We start from the raw sequence: 19442 nt of genomic DNA, 5'->3' as shown, positions 1-19442 counted from the left end.
CCCCTTTGCAGCTATAACAGCTGCCACTCTTCTGGGAAGGCTTTCCTCAAGATTTTTGGAGTGGGAATGTTTGCACATTCATCCAGAAGAGCATTTGTTAGGCGTGAAGGCCTGGCTCGATCAGGAGGAGCATCACTTGGGTAAACTTTGCGTGATCTTCAGTGATTGAAAAAATGCACTTAGAACCTCAAAAGGAGGGCAAGTTTCAATTTTTCAAGAAAAAAGGTCAGATGCTCCAGCACCCTCGCCCCCCCCCCCCCCCCCCTGCCATACGTGCCTGCCCCTTATTGTAAGCTCCATATTGCACAATGAGACTCTTCTGAAATGATGTAATCTGTAAAATACATCACAGAAAGTGGTTTATATAACACATTATTTCAATTTTCTGACCCGCAAATGAGGAGCTTAAACAGAAGGACAGTTTAACCTCCTTTTTACTTAAGCAGTTTTGAATCCATGACGTATGTGTGCCCCACAATACGGACCCTGAATCATTTTCATTTGGGGGGGGGGGGGTGATTTGATTCCCCTATCATCAGAGCCCCCCACACGACTGTCCTCTGTAGAAAGTCCCAAAATACCAGTTGAACTTGGCCTGAAACCAGGGTGCATTTCCTGGAAAAATCTGGACTAATTTTTCTGAAACTACTTTGGAAACCCACTCCGTTCACAGACACTTGTAGCTCCCAGCTCCATTGGTAACATCCCAGTGCTTCAATTATAAAGCCTAATGGTGCTATACTGCCTATACAATACAGGGCCAGAGGGAGGCATGGGGGTCTATCCGGGGGCTCGAGATAGGCTGCCAGTCCATTCCAGGCCACACACACATTAGAGGCTATTTAGATTCAGTTTAATTGAATCTATCTTCTAGCCTGAGGCAGTATAGGGCACAAGGTTGGGACAATGTGATAAAGTACATTAGAGAGCCCTGGGCTGTGGTGGTGAGGAGTGGCTCCCTCAGAGATACAGAAACCAGCATGGAACTTTGGAGCTGAACCAGATGTCCTGGGCGAGATCTGGGCACCATGGAGAGAACAGGAAAATTGAACAGAAACTGAGGGGTATGATTCAAACCACCAACTCTAGAAGTATTAAACAGCAGCACTAATCGATGTGCCACTCTGTTAAAATTAATGAAGGGCCAATATTTTCCAATACGAGTTTTCAGTACATGGTTTACACGACTATTTTGAACAAACGTCGGTAAAAATACCAATACAAATAAACCGTGACCCTGACTCCAAGACTTTTACGAAGCATTTAAAAACCCCGTTAAAAGGGACATCTTCGGCTCAAAGACGCCACAACGGGTCCCGCAATCCTTTTAAGGGTAAAAAAGAAAATACTTCATGTAAGCCAGACATCGTTTCACGTTACATCACCGAGAAGAAGGGGAGGAAAAAAAGGAGAAGGAGACGCGACTCGAACAAGTGAGCGGAACGCAGCGCAGCCAATCAGCGCGCTGGCCGTCTGCGGCAAGCTGGCAGCGGGTCTCAGGCGGGCGAAGGCGCGGGGAGCGAGCGGGGGACGCGCAGGTTCAGCTCCAGCTGATCGCCTGTCACTCTATATCACTCATATTGTGGAATTGCTTTGGCGGAAGATCCAGAACTGCAAAGCGGTGACCAGCAACAACCAGGTGATTAATACGTCTTTGTATTGTACTTATTTCTGTCGTTGCGTCGGTTTTATTTGCCCGTTTGTCAGATCCATTCAAGCCTTTAAAAGCACAGTTGTGTTTCTGCGGGTGTTCAACCGTGCATCTGCCGTTATACAATGTTTTACGCGGAGATTATCAGGAAGTACATTTCATTTTTTGTCCTCTAACGTTTGACATAAGCTCGGTTTCTGTTTCCCTTTCGTTTTACCGCGCAGAATAATCGGATCACCGGGTTTTGTTTACAGCAATAAATTATTTTACGCTGTCATTGTTTTATTAAGTGAAACGTAATTCAAATTGTTTTAGATCCTTGTTGATATGAAAACATCGGATGATGTGATCTCATGGCGCATCACAGGAGCAGATTTCAGTGTAGGTTTGACAATAACAAAAATCACGTGAATCCTCCCCGCCCACGTTGTTTATCATACATTTACGTAAGTCCCGTTTCTTCTATATCGGTGCTGTCTAGCGAACATTTATTAGGATGTAGCATGTATCAACATTTCAAATTGTTTTGCGTTTGTTTTTATTGTTAGGTAATGTATATTACATGGATCAGGAGTGCAGAAAAAAAACATACTACGTACGCAGTCTACAAATATACTTCTCAGTAATATATTCGGAGCTCTTCTGCGTTATTTCTTACAACCGACTGTAAATCGGGAGAAGCGATTTCGAAATAAGTCTCGGAAATTTGTATTTTAGATTGATATCCTGGTGCATATAGGTTACATCCTGAATTAATATCTTCATCCAGTATTTCCAGCTCAGGCTCGCTGAGATCATCATTTACTATGGGTTTTTACCAAATAAAAGCTGCAGGATATTTTCATGGAGGCTTTTCTTTCGTTTTTATTTTAATTAGTCTTCTTGACTTGATTTGTGAAACACTTCATTTTTTTGTGGAGTCTCTCTGGTTGTGTTTTTAGCTCTGCATTGTTGGCATGCTTTTAAAGTAACTTGCGATATTGCCACTACAGATTATCAGGGCGCACGTGAAAACACGCTCACGTAATGCCAATGCATTCAGATTATGGCTATTAAATAATTAGCAAACATTTAACAATGTTAACTACACAGCATGCTGGCCGTCAGCTAAACACACCCACCCACACTGTGCACTTAACAACAGCTATTTTCTTAATTCCTGTTACTCTTCTATATGTTTACGTAATGGCAGTCTGGATGTTATAACCCATAAATTGTGACTTATTGTATACACAATAGCTGATTAGCAGAATTCCACACTTATTTATGTAAAATGCTTTCCAACTGGGCGTATAATTATTTGAAACGTGGCGCACTCACTGTAGTTGCTAAGTATCTGTACTGGAAATGTGGAATGTGGAATGGCTTGGCAGTGATTGGTCAGTTCATGAGTTATATCAGCCTTTCTTATCTAGGGTGAAAATGCAGTGCTGTCGTTTTTGGCTGGTTTACTTTCTTCTTTCTGTTTCACTTGCCCGAGCTGCCACATGGTTTGCAGTGGGAATTGTTGCAGAGACAGTAAGTGCCTTGGGATGTTTGGCAGGGATGGGTGCAGGTCAGAGGTGGATGGGAGTCTGAATGAGGATGTTTTTTTTTTATTGACTTTTTTTTTTTGCATAATGTTTGTAAGCTATACATTACAGAGTTTCACTGCTGGTGATTCCAAACCGTTTCCTTTGTATGTTCAGCATTTATCCAGCTGTTCACCTTCTAATTAAGCTGTCCTGGTCAGGGTGAGGGTGCTGCCTGGACCCCATGCCAGGCTGCACCGGGCACAAGGCTGGTAAACCCCCTGTTTGGGATATTCAACATACTGTATACAGTGTATGTGTGTGTTAATCAAGAGAAATGAACACGCAGTCTGTGAAAGTCAGCCACAGCAGTACTTAGTGCATATTTAGAAGTTTGGGGTAGCATTGAGTTTAATGTCCATAATTAGCTGCACGACATCATGAGGTTGAAAGGTTGAATGTTCTCCAAACATAAACCTGTGCGGATGTGGGGAAAAAGGGAGGGAGATTAATTTGGGGGAGTTTGGTCATACTTCCTCTTGACCGATGCAGTCTGTACATGTTTGTCGTATGCTGTCATGTCTTTGGGACCATGTCCCTTGGCACATCGAATGATTTTGCAGGTTTTATGAGGTTCAGGTATATACTGTTCTGCAGTATTGCAGTTTAGGTACTGCTCTACATATTGGATTGAAAACTAATGTATGAATCTGTCAGACATCTTGCACCTGAAACATATTGCTAGCTGTCAATCAGGGTAATATGACTGATGGTGTTTCCTAAGTGTTTGTCCACCTGCTGTCCATGCATGATGAAGGGGGGGGGGGTATTCCCAATGAGCTGTAAAGTAAGGCAAATCATGGAAGAAGAATTAAGTTCTTAGGCTAGGATTCTGTATTGTCCATAAGGCCACTTAAAATTAATACATTGTTTTACATGGCCGCCCGCCTCAATTTTTTGGTGCCGCCTCGATTTTTTTTATATTTTATATTTTTCAAAAAATCGTTTTTTTTCACCTCAAAAACTGTGGGTGAAAAATCTTGAATGTCAGCCTCGGATTTTTCAATTTGACGCTTCTCGGACAATGGTTTTTATCGTTTGTCAGATTGTGTGTGGGCCCACGGTATTAAAATCTTGGCAGGGCATCAATATACCGAGTAATATTACCCTTCGCGAGCTGTTTGAGAACTTTTCTAGTTTTAGTATATCTCTGTTGCCGTTCGTCTTTTCGCCAAAATATAAAATATAAAATCCCCTACTCACCAATATTTTAGAAGTTTGAGTCATGTAAAACAATTTATTAATTTCAAGTGGCCTAATCAGAAAATATGTTGCAGTGCGGTGGTAGTAATTATTAATTGTTAATAATTAATAATTAACTTTGTGACTATGCATCGCAGGAGACTCTGACCCCAACTCATGAACGCAATGCCACATTCTTTCCTGGCGACGTCATTCAGCAAAGAACCTTCGTATTCCCATTATTGGCGTCAAAATGTTGTCCTTGATCGAGCCTCGGTGTCCCAGGGCGTCTTTAAGCATCTCGCAAAAGTGCGTCTTTATTTTAGGCTGCTCTCTAAACAGTGCTGCGATAATTCGTGCCAGCGAACATTACCGGCCAGGTAGACACCACCAAGTGTATGTCCTAACATACATTAAAGATGTTCAACATGGTTAATCCCATTGCCTGGATTACATGTAGTCAAACATTATGAGCAAGCCCGACTGCATGAAAAGACCTAACGAAGTCTAAGACTCATGTCCCAACTTTCAAAGTATATGTATCTCCTTATTTCTCATCTGCTGTGTATGACATTAAGGCCGAGTAAAACAAAATGACCAGAGAGAAATTAGTGAAATAACTTCAACTCACTTGTCAAAGTGAATAAAAAAACGGAATGATGACTAAGCTTTGGTAAACATTTCTAATGAATATTTGTTCCATGTGGTTATGAATTAGGAGCTTATGAAGAGGAAATACAGGCATTTTAGGAGCTTATTCTGGTTTCACATGGGTGTCATTGGATCACATGTTAGCCACTGATTTCTGTCATAAATCATAATGTTTTATAATGTAGTGTTTCATTTTTAAATACTTATATGTTAAGGTAACAAGCTGAGTTAACTGGTCTACTTTTAAAATATTCCGTCCTGCTTTAACCTCGATCTCCTTCCCTCTTTTGGTTTATGCTCATGGATAAAAATAGCTTTTGACTTAGACACTGGGTTTGCCACTGCAGTGGTCAAATATGATTAAATAAACCAGGTATAATGAAGCGCAGTGTTTGATCCCAGTGTGAAGAATTTTGGCAGCTGGCCTGTAGGGCATCTGTGTGTTGTGAAGAGACTCCTTATAATAAACTGTTTAGTGTGCAATATCAACCACAACCTGATTAATTTGCACAAGCACATTTTTACATATATGCAGGAAAATATTCAATACAGTATTGACTTTCAAACTTAACATCCATGTGTCAAAAATTAGATACATGTAATCAGTGAGTTTGGAAAAAAAATGATTCACCGCTGGTGTGGGATGTAGGTCTGTGATTGGATTATTTCTTAAATAATCTTCTCAGATATGCAGGTATAGACAGATCATCTATAGGGTTATCTGATTGCCATCTATGCTTGTGTGAAGTGTGTGTCACATTCCGTCATCCCTAAAAAGCTTTTGCAAAGGTGATCTGGGAAAGTAAAGCAGTGCATTCCCCCCCCACCCCCCACCCCCCTCCGCTCCGGTATTTAATCTAGTGCCACTGGAATGAGAGTGCTTTGTTTACAGAAAGAATATGTTTCCCTTTTATGAACTGACACGAAGCCGTTCACACCTTCGCCGCTGGTGACACGGTGCAGGGATTCTCGGACTTGGGAAGCCGTTTCCATCACAGGCGCTCGTTGGCCGTGCGCGGGAACAGATCGCAGGCGGGGGTGTCATAGGCTTGTTGGAGGGGGCTATTCATTCCGCTGTCATAAGTATGACAAAAGTAACAAATCGCTGTGGAAGTTACTGTACTTTCGTAAAGATTTTCTTTGTTTTCACGATGGTGGTGATTCTGCCAATAATTTCTGGTTGGATTATTTGAAAGTTGTGTGAGACGAGACATAGGCAAGACATTCAGGAGTGTAAGAAGAGCACGATTATTTTAGGCGTCATGAGGAGGTGCAGGCGGAGAGTGGGACAGGCGTGCACGAGGGGCCGTCTGGCGGAGGGAGCGGTGATGTCATCAGCACTGAGCGGGGACAGGGACTGCCACTGAAAGACCCGGGTGTTGCGGCCGGTTGGCACAGACACGTTCCAGCGCAGGTGCCAGGCCGAGCCGTCGGACTGCTGGGGCAGGGGAGCAGGGGGACAGATGGATGCTCCCCATGCACAGGTGGTGATGGGTTTAAACACCAGCCAGGCTGCTGTAGCCCACTGCGTACTGGTCCAGCTGTTACGTACGATTCCGCTTGCAGGAGAGGTTCAGGTACTTGCCTCAAGTGCACAAGTGCTAAATCATGATCTGGCAACCTTCAGTTCTTTGATTAGAGCAGGGCTATTCAACTCTGCATCTTGATTCCAGAGCTCAGTCTTAAATGCCTGGAACTAGGAAACAGGTGAAGCAAAAGAATGTAACCTGGCTCCACCCTGCCCTGGAAGCCACACCCACCTTACAACATCAGCGTGAGCATGCTGCAGGAATTTGGAAGGAATGGCATGCAGTAATGACTCAGACAGCTAACACATCCGACAGGGTCCCTTAATTCACCCATCTGTAATAACCTCGGGAAATACGGGAAATTAATCCTCTCTATCATTACTCAGATATTTTAGTCTTAGAAGAGACAAGATCTATGAACTTAAAGCCCTGCCTTATCCACTGCAACCAGAAAACTCTTTGTTTAAATGTAAATACAGTACTGAAATGCAGGTTCGCATCTGGCTTCCTTCAGCGTAATCTCATTGTTTATAAAGCGGTTTCTTCAAATTACTGGAGACACTGCTTAAGTGCATGGTTGGATTTTTGTCTTATCGAGTTTATTTGAAGTTTGATTTACTTATAGGGTTTTTATACCTGGTCCCACAAAGTTTTATCAAAAAGAACCTTTTGATACTTGGAAAAACAAGCACAACCTTGACCCGCATCTATAACTATCATTCATCATGAATTGTTACGTAGATTCACTCATCAGCCGCTAGCATCGCATTCCCACTAATATTGTCCATATGTTCCAGACAGCTCCTTATAACATGAGATTCATTTGACAGTCACTCTGTTGAAATTTTTTTTTAGCGTGATTAATAAAACAGGCTATGAGAATGCAATTCATTTATATGAGCTAAACGGCAGTTAGCATTTTGGATAATTAGCTAATTACCAATAGATTGCATTCAGAGAATTATGTTTTTGCTTTGGCACAGTCAGCTTGCTAGTTAGTCATTTTGTCTGTCCGTATATGTTTTTTGCGTCTCAAGCTTCTGATATTGAAATGCAGGTTTTTAAAGTTAAAAAAAATGTAATTCATTTGTAATCTCAGCGATGAATTGGATCGCGGTGTTAGCTACATGATAGTTTAGGGAGCACAAAATGTACAGAAGATAACAGGCTGCTGACATCAACCTTAAAACTGATTTTTGATTTAATCTGGATTTTGAATATATTCCTATTATTTTTGGTATACTATAATCATTGTGTACAATGTGCACCTACACAGTTATAAAGAAAACGAACAGTATAATGCACGGCGGGGGAGGAGGGGAGTGTAGTGCTGTGCTGGGTCCAGCACTCGAGATGCTACAGCCCCCATTGAAGGGCCTGAAAGGTGCCTTTGTCCCCCCGCTCTTCTTTACGGAAGACAAAGGAGACCACAGTTCACTTTCGGAAAGTGTCAGGGCGTCACAGTAAATAAATAGGACATTTTACAAGATCTGCTTTGCATATAGGGGCCTCAAGTTAATCAGTACATACAGAGGATAGTGTCATGGAGAGCGTTCCAGGTCATGGGCTGATTGACGCCACAACAATGCAACATTAAGGAATTTCCCACTAGGATGGATGGATGGATAGATAGATAGATAGATATCTGTCTGTCTGTCTGTATTGTACTTGTTCTGTGCTTTGAATGTAACTCACCATGTGTCCATCAAATGCAGTCTGATTAATCGTAGATTCCCTAAGTCCTCTTCCCTAACCCTAACCCTAAGTCCTCTTCCCTAACCCTAACCCTAAGTCCTCTTCCGTAACCCTAACCCTAACCCTAAGTCCTCTTCCCTAACCCTAACCCTAACCCTAAGTCCTCTTCCCTAACCCTAATCCTAACCCTAACCCCAAGTCCTCTTCCCTAACCCTAATCCTAACCCTAACCCTAACTCCTCTTCCCTAACCCTAACCCTAACCTCCTGTCCTTTTCAGTGGATTAGTGGATGCAACATCCCAGGACACCCATTCATTAACTGTTGCTTCAATTTATTCAGTTTTTAATGATGGACATTTAAGGTGCATTTCTTTAAAAAAAAAAGAATTCTGTGCCTCTTTTTTTGAGAGCAACATATTATTACGATTTTTAGCATCTGTGCATTTTCGTGCACACATTTCAGTACAAATAAGAGTCTCGAGATATTCCGGCTGCTCTTGGCTTTTGAATGTCACCCAGGGGACCCCCAGTGATGCAGAGCTAAACACGCATACGCACGCGAACGCACCCATCAGCACCTGTTGTGTCTGGGGGATTATCCCACCACCGGTGATGCCGGATGATGTCACTGTGTTTGTGTGGGGCGGGGGATGGGACAGCAGACAGAGATGACGCTTGACAACACAATGGTGACCCAGTGTCCGAGTGATGAATGGCAGTATTGATTGTGATTAATTATGCTTTGTTTACTTTTAAATAAAAAAACTCAAATATAATGTGTTTTATTACAGGCCGAAGCAGGCAGACTCAGTGAAATAAGAATAGATTCAGTGCTGCTTTTTCGCTTAATAATTGCTGCCCTCTGGATGTCATCCAAACATTGCATAAACCCTACATGACTGTAGCTGGTTCCACCCATTTAGGGGAGAAAAAGGGTGGGAGTCTGTCGAATGAAAACCGGGGGTGGCGGGGCTGTCCCGCTGTATTAGCTGTAGGCATGAGCTAAGCTTGGCCTGTAACTCCAGACTTCAGTGAGACTCTGGCTTGTGAACCTTGACGGGCAGCCGCTGGTGAAGCAGCTGTCTGGCACTTCGGCTGGGTGCCCATTAACCATGCCAGCTTGGGCCGTTTGAGGCTCTCTCTCTGGCGCAGCCTGCATGCGATGGGAGCGACTGCCAGGTGAGTCTGCCTCAGCTTTGGTAACTGCGAGGTGGGCAGATGTGTGCATCAGGACCCGTCCTGTTCTGCTCGGGAGAATTTTGGAAATGAACCCTTATTATGACTTGTGTATTGCAGGGTTTTCATGTCCGTCCATCCAAATTGGCATAAAATGTCCAAAGGTGGAAAGTAACAAAGTGCAATTACTTCATTACTGTATATAAGTAAATTTTTCACATATCTGTACTTAAGTAGAATTAGCTGTGGACACTAGACTTTTACTCTACTACAGCAAATGTTTATACTTTGTACTCTACTACATTTCTGCTGAGCGTTACGTTACATTTTACAGTCACGTTGCTGTTTTTCTAATCAGATGACGACGGAAAGGTAGTAATGGGACAGAAAATACCGAGGTTCTGGAACTTTTCTCATCAAAGTAAAGCCCAGCGACTCGAAGCAGGCAGTAGAGGCTTCGAATCTTGTGAACTCTTAGAAACACCACTTATTGATGCACTATGGAAAGTGGTCTGGAAATAGCAGGAGGTGATGCTCAGATATTTGTGATCAGGCTGACATTGGTGAACTGTGTGTGTGTGTGTGTGTGTGTGTGTGTGTGTGTGTGTGTATGTGAGTTGAATTTGAGTGGTTGAAAGCTGGCTCAGTGTAGAGGACTAGTGGGCAGTATTAGGGAGGTTCATGTGAGCTGTTTGCATTTTTGTGTCATGCAGATGTTTACAGCTGTTCTACATAAAAAGAAATATCTGATTCTGCCAGAAGGCTGAAAGCTAGTATGTTATTGGTAAAATTATAAATCCCCAATAATGCATTATTAGAGATATTTCAGGGATCTAAATCAACTTTGTCCCCTCAACCCTGAGCAGACCAAGTGGTTAGAAGGTGAATCATTGGATGGATGGATATACTGCCTTGGGACATATGTAGTTGTGACATATAGTTATATCACAAATATTATTTTATGGCTTCCTGCGTAACACCTTGCATATGCTTGAGTAATGCACACAATCGCTAATATTTGCTTGTTTAAACAGTGTGTCTTGTCCCTGAGATTCTCGCTGCCTTTCGGGACAAGCTGCCCATGTTGTGGTCCAGGAGGCGTTTTGCTTGTTCCTGTAGCTCGATTTTGCTGCTTGCTACCTTTACAGTTTCAGAGCACGATTCCCTGCCCTTTAAGAAGCCGACACTCGTGCTGAAGCACAGGCGGTAATGCAATCGCACGCATCCAGCCACGCACTGTTTCTGGTGTCTCTGCAGCGTGAAGAAATCGTGTCACTCCTCCTCCTCCAGCAGCTCGAACGAGCAAGCATTCGGCTGTCCGGACACGGCGGACTCTGAGTGAGTATGCAGCGTTGTCCCTGGATGTGGCTAGTCGTTATGTCATCATTGATTTTACCATTTCATTTAAATTGTGAGGTATTTACAAAGGTACTCTGGTTCCCTCAGTTCTCAAGGGAAACGTCTGCAATTGAACGTGCAATTATGATGCATTTAATGAAACCTATAAATGGGGGGGGGGTTAGGGTAATACCATTGGTCCCTGAGTGAGAGCGATCCTATGATATTTGGAACATAATTGGATTGGTCTGGGTTCAGGGCCCGTGTTATAACACCCTCCAAATTTCTAGAGGCCCCCCCACCGGCTCCTGAAGGTTCCTTGAACCTTGCGAGACAAAGCAAAAGTACACCAGTCGCCCCACTATAATATTAGATTAATGACTGACCGGGTAATAAAGATGTCGACCAGCTACTCAAGTTACATTAACATGCTGCAAAACAATTCGGAGCCGTAAAAGCAACACGGCCTGAGTGGTTTATAGGGGACCCGCCTGATTTGTCCCATTGATGAAAGTCCAAGTCTTTAATTTAGCGTGTTTACCTAAGAAACACCACTGTGGGTCCTGTCCCTCCCCACCAGCACTGTGGGTCCTGTCCCTCCCCACCAGCACTGTGGGTCCTGGATGGAGCCTTTTTTTAGCCGTCATCTCTGTGCCAGAATGCTTTACCACACAGGGTCCGTTCACAGCTGTCCTACAGCCCAGGCTTGCAGTGGCTTATTCTGCAGGCCATGGATCTTATAAGGGCCCTGGGTTACCTGCTATTAGGAGAGGCTGCATTTGAGCTGGACCAGGTTTGTTCCACTTATGACTAGCAACAGCTCATGTTGTTTCTCAGGAATGAGTCTTTTTTCCTCATATTATGTGTCATTCTCATTACCTCCCTTGTCTTGTTTTGCTGTTGTTCTCTATCTGTCTATTCATCTTCAGTAACTGCTTATCCAATACAGGCTGTGATGAGCCAGGGGACACGGGGGGGGGGGGGGTCCCTGGCCGGGATGCCAGACCCCCACAGGGTGCAAACTTACAACTGTAAACTCGCGCCAACAAAGGGAGAAAATGCCACATGCACAGAGCTGGGAATGGGAACCGAACCCCCAGCCCTGGGGATGTGAAGCTATAGTCCACTGTACTATTTTATACGGCGGAACCTCAGTTCCCGAACATCGCACTTCTCGTACAATTCGATTCTCGTCCGTGTTCTTCGGTAATAAATGTCTTGGCTGCCGAATGTATTGATGGTTCTTCACCAAAAAACCCTTTTGCGCTAAAGCCCACCTGACAGAGCAGGTACCTTTTAACGCGTAACGCCGGCGATGATGCGTGTGTGTGAGTCAGTCTGCCACCAACAGCCGCGTAGTGAACGTCTCTACCAAACTGTGCAGTGAACGGTCGCGCAGTGAACATATCCACCACACTGTGCACTGAATATTCTTGTGGTTTTTTTTTTTTGTTTGCTTTTGTTGCTCCTATTTTATTTTTAAATAAGCCACTATGGGTCCTAAGGTTATTGGTAGCAGCAAACCAAAGGTACGTTGTGTGAAGCACGATAGAGCTTACAAAGGAAATAATTGTATGCCAGCTCTCCACAGTACAGGTAAAGTGCAGTTAAATTTTCAATTATTTCATGTATTTATGTGTTTTGAAGTTTTTATTATGGTTTTAGCATTAGGTATGCATACAAGTTTAAATATGCAATCATTTGGGGATCTGAGGCAGATTAATCGAATTTACATTATTTCTTAATGGGAAAACTGATTCGGTTTTCGATCAAATCAGTTCTCAAACAGCCTTCTGGAACAGATTAAGTTTGAGAACCGAGGTTCCACTGTATGTACTATTTAATTTTGTATCTTCTGAAACACTGTTTAGTATTAGCAAAACAGAAAATGACTTAATTTCACTGTTATTGTTATTCTCCCCCAGGGATATGGCAGAGTTTAAGGTCCAGATGGCGAAGCACCCCCACCAGTCTCCTCTGCGCCCGCCAAGCGAGCACTCCAAGGACCGGGCTCTGAAACGGCTGTCCTCCGAGTCCAACGGGACCAGCGAGGGCGGGGCGGGCTCCTCCACCCCCGTGGAGCTGACTGCGCTGGAGGAGTCCTTCCGTCGCTTCGCCATCCAAGGGGACACGCGCGCTACCGGCAAGGAGATGCACGGGAAAAACTGGTCCAAGCTGTGCAAGGACTGCGGCGTCATCGACGGCAAGAGCATCACGCTCACCGACGTCGACATCGTCTTCTCCAAAGTCAAGTATGCTGGCGTCTTTCCCCCATTGGTTAAAATGGAGCATGTGGCCTCCTGTGGAAAAGGAGTCAAAGAGGGAGCAGAAGGACGCTCTCGTGGGGTCGTGTTTTGGGTTTGAAGCACCGAGCAGAAGCTGGAAGTGTTTGCAATTTGCCGCTCTTGGTATAAGTTCCTGCAAAAATATAACTGGATTTTTTAAAGAAAGGGATAGAGAGCAGAGGCTCAAAATCATAGAGATTTATTAGAGAATTTCTAATTTTGCTGCTTCTGATGGGTGACAGTGAGGTAAGAAATTGGAGCCGTAAGCAGGACTGGTTGCCGGACTTGTTTGGCACAATGCAGAACTTGCTCAGAGTCTGCTAAAATTGCACTGTACGTTAAGAGAAATGCACCAAAGGTATAATAATTGATCCCTGTGGGGGAATTCTCTTTGTGCCCCCCCCAACTTGCTCTCTGTAGGTGAGAGCACCCTGGCGGCGAAGGGCAGCCACCCATCGCAGCACCCAGGGAGCTGGGGGTTAAGGGCCTTGCTCAAGGACCCACAGACATGGTGAGGCCGGGCTCGAACCGGCGACTTCCTGATCACAGGCAGAGAGGCTTAGCCCACTGAGCCACACGCTGCCCAGGGTCTTTTAAACTAGCCATGTTTGTGTTTAATCGGCTTCATAGGCAATAGGTAAACCTCACTTAATTTCTAAAAAGACTATTTTTGGGTACGATACAGAATTAAACAGAGTATGTGGTAACTTTAATACACAAATTAGATGTGAGTTTGAAGTCCCTTCAGACATGCTGTCGGTGGGGGGTATTAAGGAAGATTAGGAGCTACTAGGGCAGAATTAATTGATATTTATTCAGTGCAGTGCTGGGGGCCAGTTCCTTCCCCACTGTGATGGTCTCCGTAAGAGCAGCTAACCCCCCAGGCGTGTTTGTAAAGGGCCCCGGGGCAAGAAGGGGGTGCGAGCAGCAGTGAGGAAACCACATCACTCTGGGGGAGCTGGTGTTCACCACAGACACTGGGTGTTACCCTTTGCCCACTGTTTGGTGTGAGTTCTGCAAGGTCGGCTGACATGTTGGGTTCTTCAGGCTAGAGAAGCATCAGGTTTAAATCCCTTGGTTTCCAGCAGAAAATTCTTCATAGTCGCACTGGGCCTCCATGTTACTGTCCTTCAGGTACCACAAGCACTTCGCTCAGACTTGCATGTGTGTCGACGATAGGATAGGAAGGTGGTGAAGTTGCATAGTTGCTTTCATCAGGAAAGTGAATCTGTTGAGCCAGTCAGTGAAGCCAGGTCACGCAGTTCCATGAGGCTGTGGAATTTCTCATAAAGCAAAGCCTTCTATGAAAGCAGAAATGCTTAATGTACTGAACAGAGCGCAAGCTCTCCATGTGGCTCAGACCCCCTTTGCTTAAGAGAGCAGCGTGAGGGTGGCTTCAGCCAGAAGGTAGAGCAGCTTTTCATGAGGCCTGGTGACAGATCTGAGCTTCCTGCACGGAGCCGACGGCAGCTGCTGCTGCACATCCACATCACTCACGTATCCACATCACTCACGTATCCACATCACTCAGGTTCTGCTGGAGATGCCTTGGCACTCAGTCTACACTGCACGTCTTTAAATCCCCACTGGGATGCATTGTGACAGTGCTTTTAATAATGTGCATTTAATTTTCTTAATGATTGGATCCAGATCAACGGATCGCAGACAAGGTTAGCAGTGATATCCCTTCCAGTCAGTAACAGAGAGTTATATATATATATATATATATATATATATATATATATATATATATATATATATATATATATATATATATACATATATTTTTATCAGATCGGTTCAAGAACAAATGTCACTATTTGTGTAATTATGTGTTAAAACATTGAGTTAAAAATCTAAATAAACCATAATACAGGGGGACGATTTATAAGATCTATGTACACCATTCCGGGGTTTAAGACACCAGCTGCACTTAGTAGAATTCTGTGTCTGACACTGTGCAGCACAGAATGGGCCAGGAGGCCTGAAACTCTGGGGAGCTCGACTGTAAAGGATTGCCCAAACAAACCGGTCATCAGAGAAGTCAAATTAATAATAAGCCCAAACAGCAGTGTTTACTGTGGCCTGTTACTATGACAGCAGGTAACCCAGGGAAACAGTGGCCTTTATTGGCTTTGTTTACACAATTTATCTCCATGGCAATGGGTGTTTGTGTTTGTGTTACTATGTTCTTTTTAGTGTCATATGGACATGAGTGTTGTGCAGTTTGTTACATTTTGTCCCCAATATTAAAAAAAGTTTTAAATAAAACAGCTTGAATTTCTAAATGAGAAAGGGTTATTTATAGAAATTTAGCACTGCAGAATAGATTACCATCAGTCACGGAGGAGTGCAACTCTACCACCCTAACATATATCATAATAACCATAGAGAACATTCCAGTCGATTAAGAATTTTAAGTGGGTATGTCTCACAGTAGGGAAAGTGCTTATTTGGTTTTGTTCCTGGACTTTAGTTTGTTAGGGTTAAGCTGTTAGGGTTGACCTGCCTAATTTCTTTCAGCTTGAAGAAGTCTGTTGAAAAGTCATTGAGTTGGTACAAACTGTGTTCTTTTTTCCCCAAAAAGATTGCCTATTGTTCTCTGTATAACGGTGCAGTGCATGTTTTGCTCCATGCATTAAACTAGGGGGATCACATTGGGCACAAAATGTCTTGAAATATATTAACCCACTGAAACACTCATTGTCATATCAGGAAGAAGTCCTGTCGCACCATCACGTTTGACCAGTTTAAGGAGGCGCTGATGGAGCTGGCCATGAAACGCTTCAAGGAGAAGTCAGCTGAGGATGCTGCGGAGGAGATCTTCAAGATGATAGAAGGAAAGTCGCCGGTCATATTGGGGGTGACGGTAAGTCACGCGGCCTCCACGGTCCTGCAGGTGGTCTCTGTGGGAGAGTGCACTGCTGAGGATGCCTGCCATGCAGCTAAACATGCAAGTGCAGTTAATGCAACTCAGCATTGTTCCTCACGATGAACTCAGGGCACCCCCGAGCATGCTGAATCAGTCAAAGTCATGCAAAATAATGTGTTGCTAATTATGTAGTTTCAAATATTATTACAGAATTCAGTTCTGTTGTACAGCTGCACGTATCAAGTAATCATGGATAAATGGGTTTCAGACACCACGCTCATCTTTGCATTGATACTTAATTAAATTTAGAAGGTACCCAAAAGAGTTCTGGAACATTTCAGTAGTTAAATAGTATCAGTGTATATTAGAAAATTAGAGATATAGGGATTCAGAAACTCCAGAAATGTTACACTGTTTCTTCTCAGTTCCTTTTACATTTTTTTTCCCTTTTTTTTGACTGCTAAAAAAATGCTCCTGTCCTGCCCCCACCCCTACTCTCCCCCCTAATCACACTCCACCAGAGAGCTGTGGCCTCCCCGACCGTGTCCCGGCTCACTGACACCACCAAGTTCACGGGTTCGCACAAGGAGCGCTTCGACCAGACGGGGCGGGGCAAGGGCAAGGCGGGCCGTGTGGATATGGTGGACACATCCGGATACGTCTCAGGGTATAAGCACGCCGGCTCGTACGAGAAGAAGGTCAAGCCCGGCCCCAAGCAAATGTGACAAAGCAGCGAGCGACCAGACCGCGACAGGCACCTGCCCATGGTATTAATGTTCCACAAAAGCACAAAAACCGGACAGGACTGAATTCACTCATGTATTTTTTTCAGTGAAAGATCTGAGTGAGCTCATTTTTCTGAAGTGTGAGAACTGGAATACAGTTTACAGATGCTGGGACGGAGACAGACAGCATGGACTGCTTACATTCCTCTCGAAAGGCACATTTCCGGCATGATCTCAAACTGATGGGGGAGAGAAACGAGACCCGAGGCTCATAAACAGATAAAAAGAAGCAAATAACATGGCAGCCAAAAAAAGCTTCACAAAGATGACTAACTACTTCAGTGTTGCACTTTTAAATTTAATTTATTTCTTCCTTCATAAAACGGTGTTGCAGATATGCATAAATTGAAATACTTTCATTTATTTAATGATGCCAACCAGCACTCTCTGCTTTCTCAGATTTTTTTTTCCTTTGCCTAACATTTAAGTTTCTGATTAGTTAAGTGGACATATATTTTGAACAAATTTAACAGTTTGCCTTTAGATTAATGTAGTATGTCAAATATAAATTTTTTTCCTTAGATATTTCATTCAAGGTTACATTTTTGGTACAGTTATCACCCAATTTCATTCAGCTCCTTAGGTTATTCACTAACATAACAACAGTCGTCTCATAAAAAATATATTTTTCTCTAAGCAGAAAGATTGTATGTATTTTCTGTAAGTCATATAAAACTGAAATCCTTTTATCGCAGATCCTGTTCTATTCACCATTATAATAATAAGTTATCAGTACTGTATTTTAACTTCCGTATCTTTTTTTTTCTGTTGAGGTGCATGTCAGTTTTTATTTTTGTAATTAATATCACAAACAGTTCATCAGGAGCGAGTCATCACAGCTCCTGTAAAGGCTCCCTAATCCACAAACCCTTGTAGTTATCTGGGTTTTAATCAAAACTGATTTTCAAGTAAGTGGTTGGGAGTGAAAGATATTCGTGGTATTTGTGCTGTTGTTCGCCGTAGCATTGCTTACCCAGTTTAGGCCTGCTTTTGCTGTAGATTTCTATTAAATTCCCATTCCTATTTGACATTGTTTTAAAAGGCTTTGGTGTCTACGTTGCATCCTCTTGCACTTGGCTATAGCATGTGGAGCCACCGTATATTCAGGATGAAAAAGTTCTGCAGTTAAAAATAAGATCCTGATGCTTGCAGGAATAACACAGAGACCAGGTGGAAACTTCAAGTATGGGCTCAGGTGTTTATCTGCCCTAACTCTGTCTAAGTAGGTTGAATTCTCGTCTTTGTGTTTCATGAAACCAATACAGCAAGACCAATGTTTGGACACTGGGGGGCAGTAGGATAACCACTAGTTAGAATTCACTTATAATGGCTGCACTCATGCCCATAGGTACCAGGGTAATACACATCTTGACTTTGTGCCGTAATATAGGTCCTGCTGGGATCTGGGAGGGAACAAAAACATGGGCTGGCCGGTGGGGGGATGGGTCCCTACCAAAACCTACCAAGACATCAGGCAGATACAGTGTCATCACCATGGTGTGTGTGTGTTTATTTTTTTTAAAAATAAATATATATATATATATATATATATATATATATATATATATATATATATATATATATATATATATAATAAATAAACACACACATACATAATGTGTGTGTATATATATAATGCAATGAAATTGCATCTTGATTCCTGAGCAGCAGTGTAAAGTTTGTGCATTTTAGATTTCATTGCAGTAAATTGTCCTATAGATATTTTTGTGATGCTTAATCTGGGCCCAGTCTCACCCTCAGTCGCTCTGAACAGTTTTACTTAGAGTAAAACTCATCGCTTCCTTCCACCAGCAATTAAAGGTGTAAAGACATCAAATCACACAAACTGGCAAATCCGCTGCATTCCACTTCGTTTTGAATAAAGGAAGGTCTGGGCGGAATATGCAGCGCTCCTCAAACTCATACCAGATGTATGTCTGCAGAACCTGACCTTCTAAACTTATAAAAAGAAATGATCTGTGAACTACTTTGACGTATTAAGCTATTACACCAAGCTATAAGCATTTCTTTAACCTGTTGTGTATCATAGTGCCATTGTAATTACATCAGGGTAAATGTGACTTTTTAAGCACTGCCTAAGTCAATTATTTGCCAAGAAATACAGTACAGTAGGATATACGATTCACGCCTATATTTGGACTGTGATACGTCTGGCATACAGTTGCTGTATGTCATTAATTAGCTTATTTCCACTATTAATTTCAAAGTGTTAGATTATGTTTTGTGTGTTTAATACCAAAATATTGTGCACCTTTTGTTTAGGAAGTGTAATAATGTCGTTGATTTGAAATCTGTGTTGGCCTGGTGCATGCAATGTGATTTTCAACATTGTTTCTTTCAATAAAGGTAAATCTTTAGTATCTGCATATGCTCCTGTTTCAAATGGTAAATAATAATAAAGTGGAAATTTAAAAAAAAAGAAGAAAATGCTTCTGTGCTAAATTGACCTCATTTTAAGGAATTACTTGTGGGGAAAGTGTAGCGTTCGTGACAATCTGTAAGACATGCCGGATGGACGAGGACGGAATATCCCGCTGATATTCACCTCCCTGTGTGCACGCCCGTGTGCGAGAGGGAGTGAAACAGCGCAGGGACAGCAGAGGCACGCGTGCCCCCTGTGTGCATGCCCGTGTGCGAGAGGGAGTGAAACAGCGCAGAGACAGCAGAGGCCTGAGTAAACAGGGC

The 19442-nt window shown here is 43.1% G+C and overlaps 1 protein-coding gene across 4 annotated transcripts; it reads left to right on the top strand.

Moving 5' to 3' along the window:
* Window positions 1-1421: 1421 nt before the first annotated feature.
* Window positions 1422-19121, top strand: tppp (tubulin polymerization promoting protein). Of its 4 annotated transcripts, none has more exons than XM_023824310.2 (5): window positions 1425-1639; window positions 10714-10794; window positions 12720-13046; window positions 15795-15948; window positions 16473-19121. In XM_023824310.2, exons 3-5 carry the CDS (start codon window positions 12724-12726, stop codon window positions 16674-16676), a joined length of 681 nt encoding a protein of 226 aa, XP_023680078.1. In that variant the 5' UTR covers window positions 1425-1639; window positions 10714-10794; window positions 12720-12723; the 3' UTR covers window positions 16677-19121. The 4 variants fall into 4 exon arrangements, with proteins under 4 accessions (XP_023680079.1, XP_023680078.1, XP_023680077.1 ...); XM_023824309.2 differs by lacking the exon at window positions 1425-1639 and adding an exon at window positions 5911-9459; XM_023824311.2 differs by lacking the exon at window positions 10714-10794 and having other exon boundaries at window positions 1422-1639.
* Window positions 19122-19442: the final 321 nt, after the last annotated feature.

This window comes from Paramormyrops kingsleyae, chromosome 9 (genome assembly GCF_048594095.1).
Source record: "Paramormyrops kingsleyae isolate MSU_618 chromosome 9, PKINGS_0.4, whole genome shotgun sequence".
Taxonomy (NCBI): Eukaryota; Metazoa; Chordata; class Actinopteri; order Osteoglossiformes; family Mormyridae; genus Paramormyrops; species Paramormyrops kingsleyae.
This window is presented reverse-complemented; position numbering and strand designations above follow the sequence as displayed.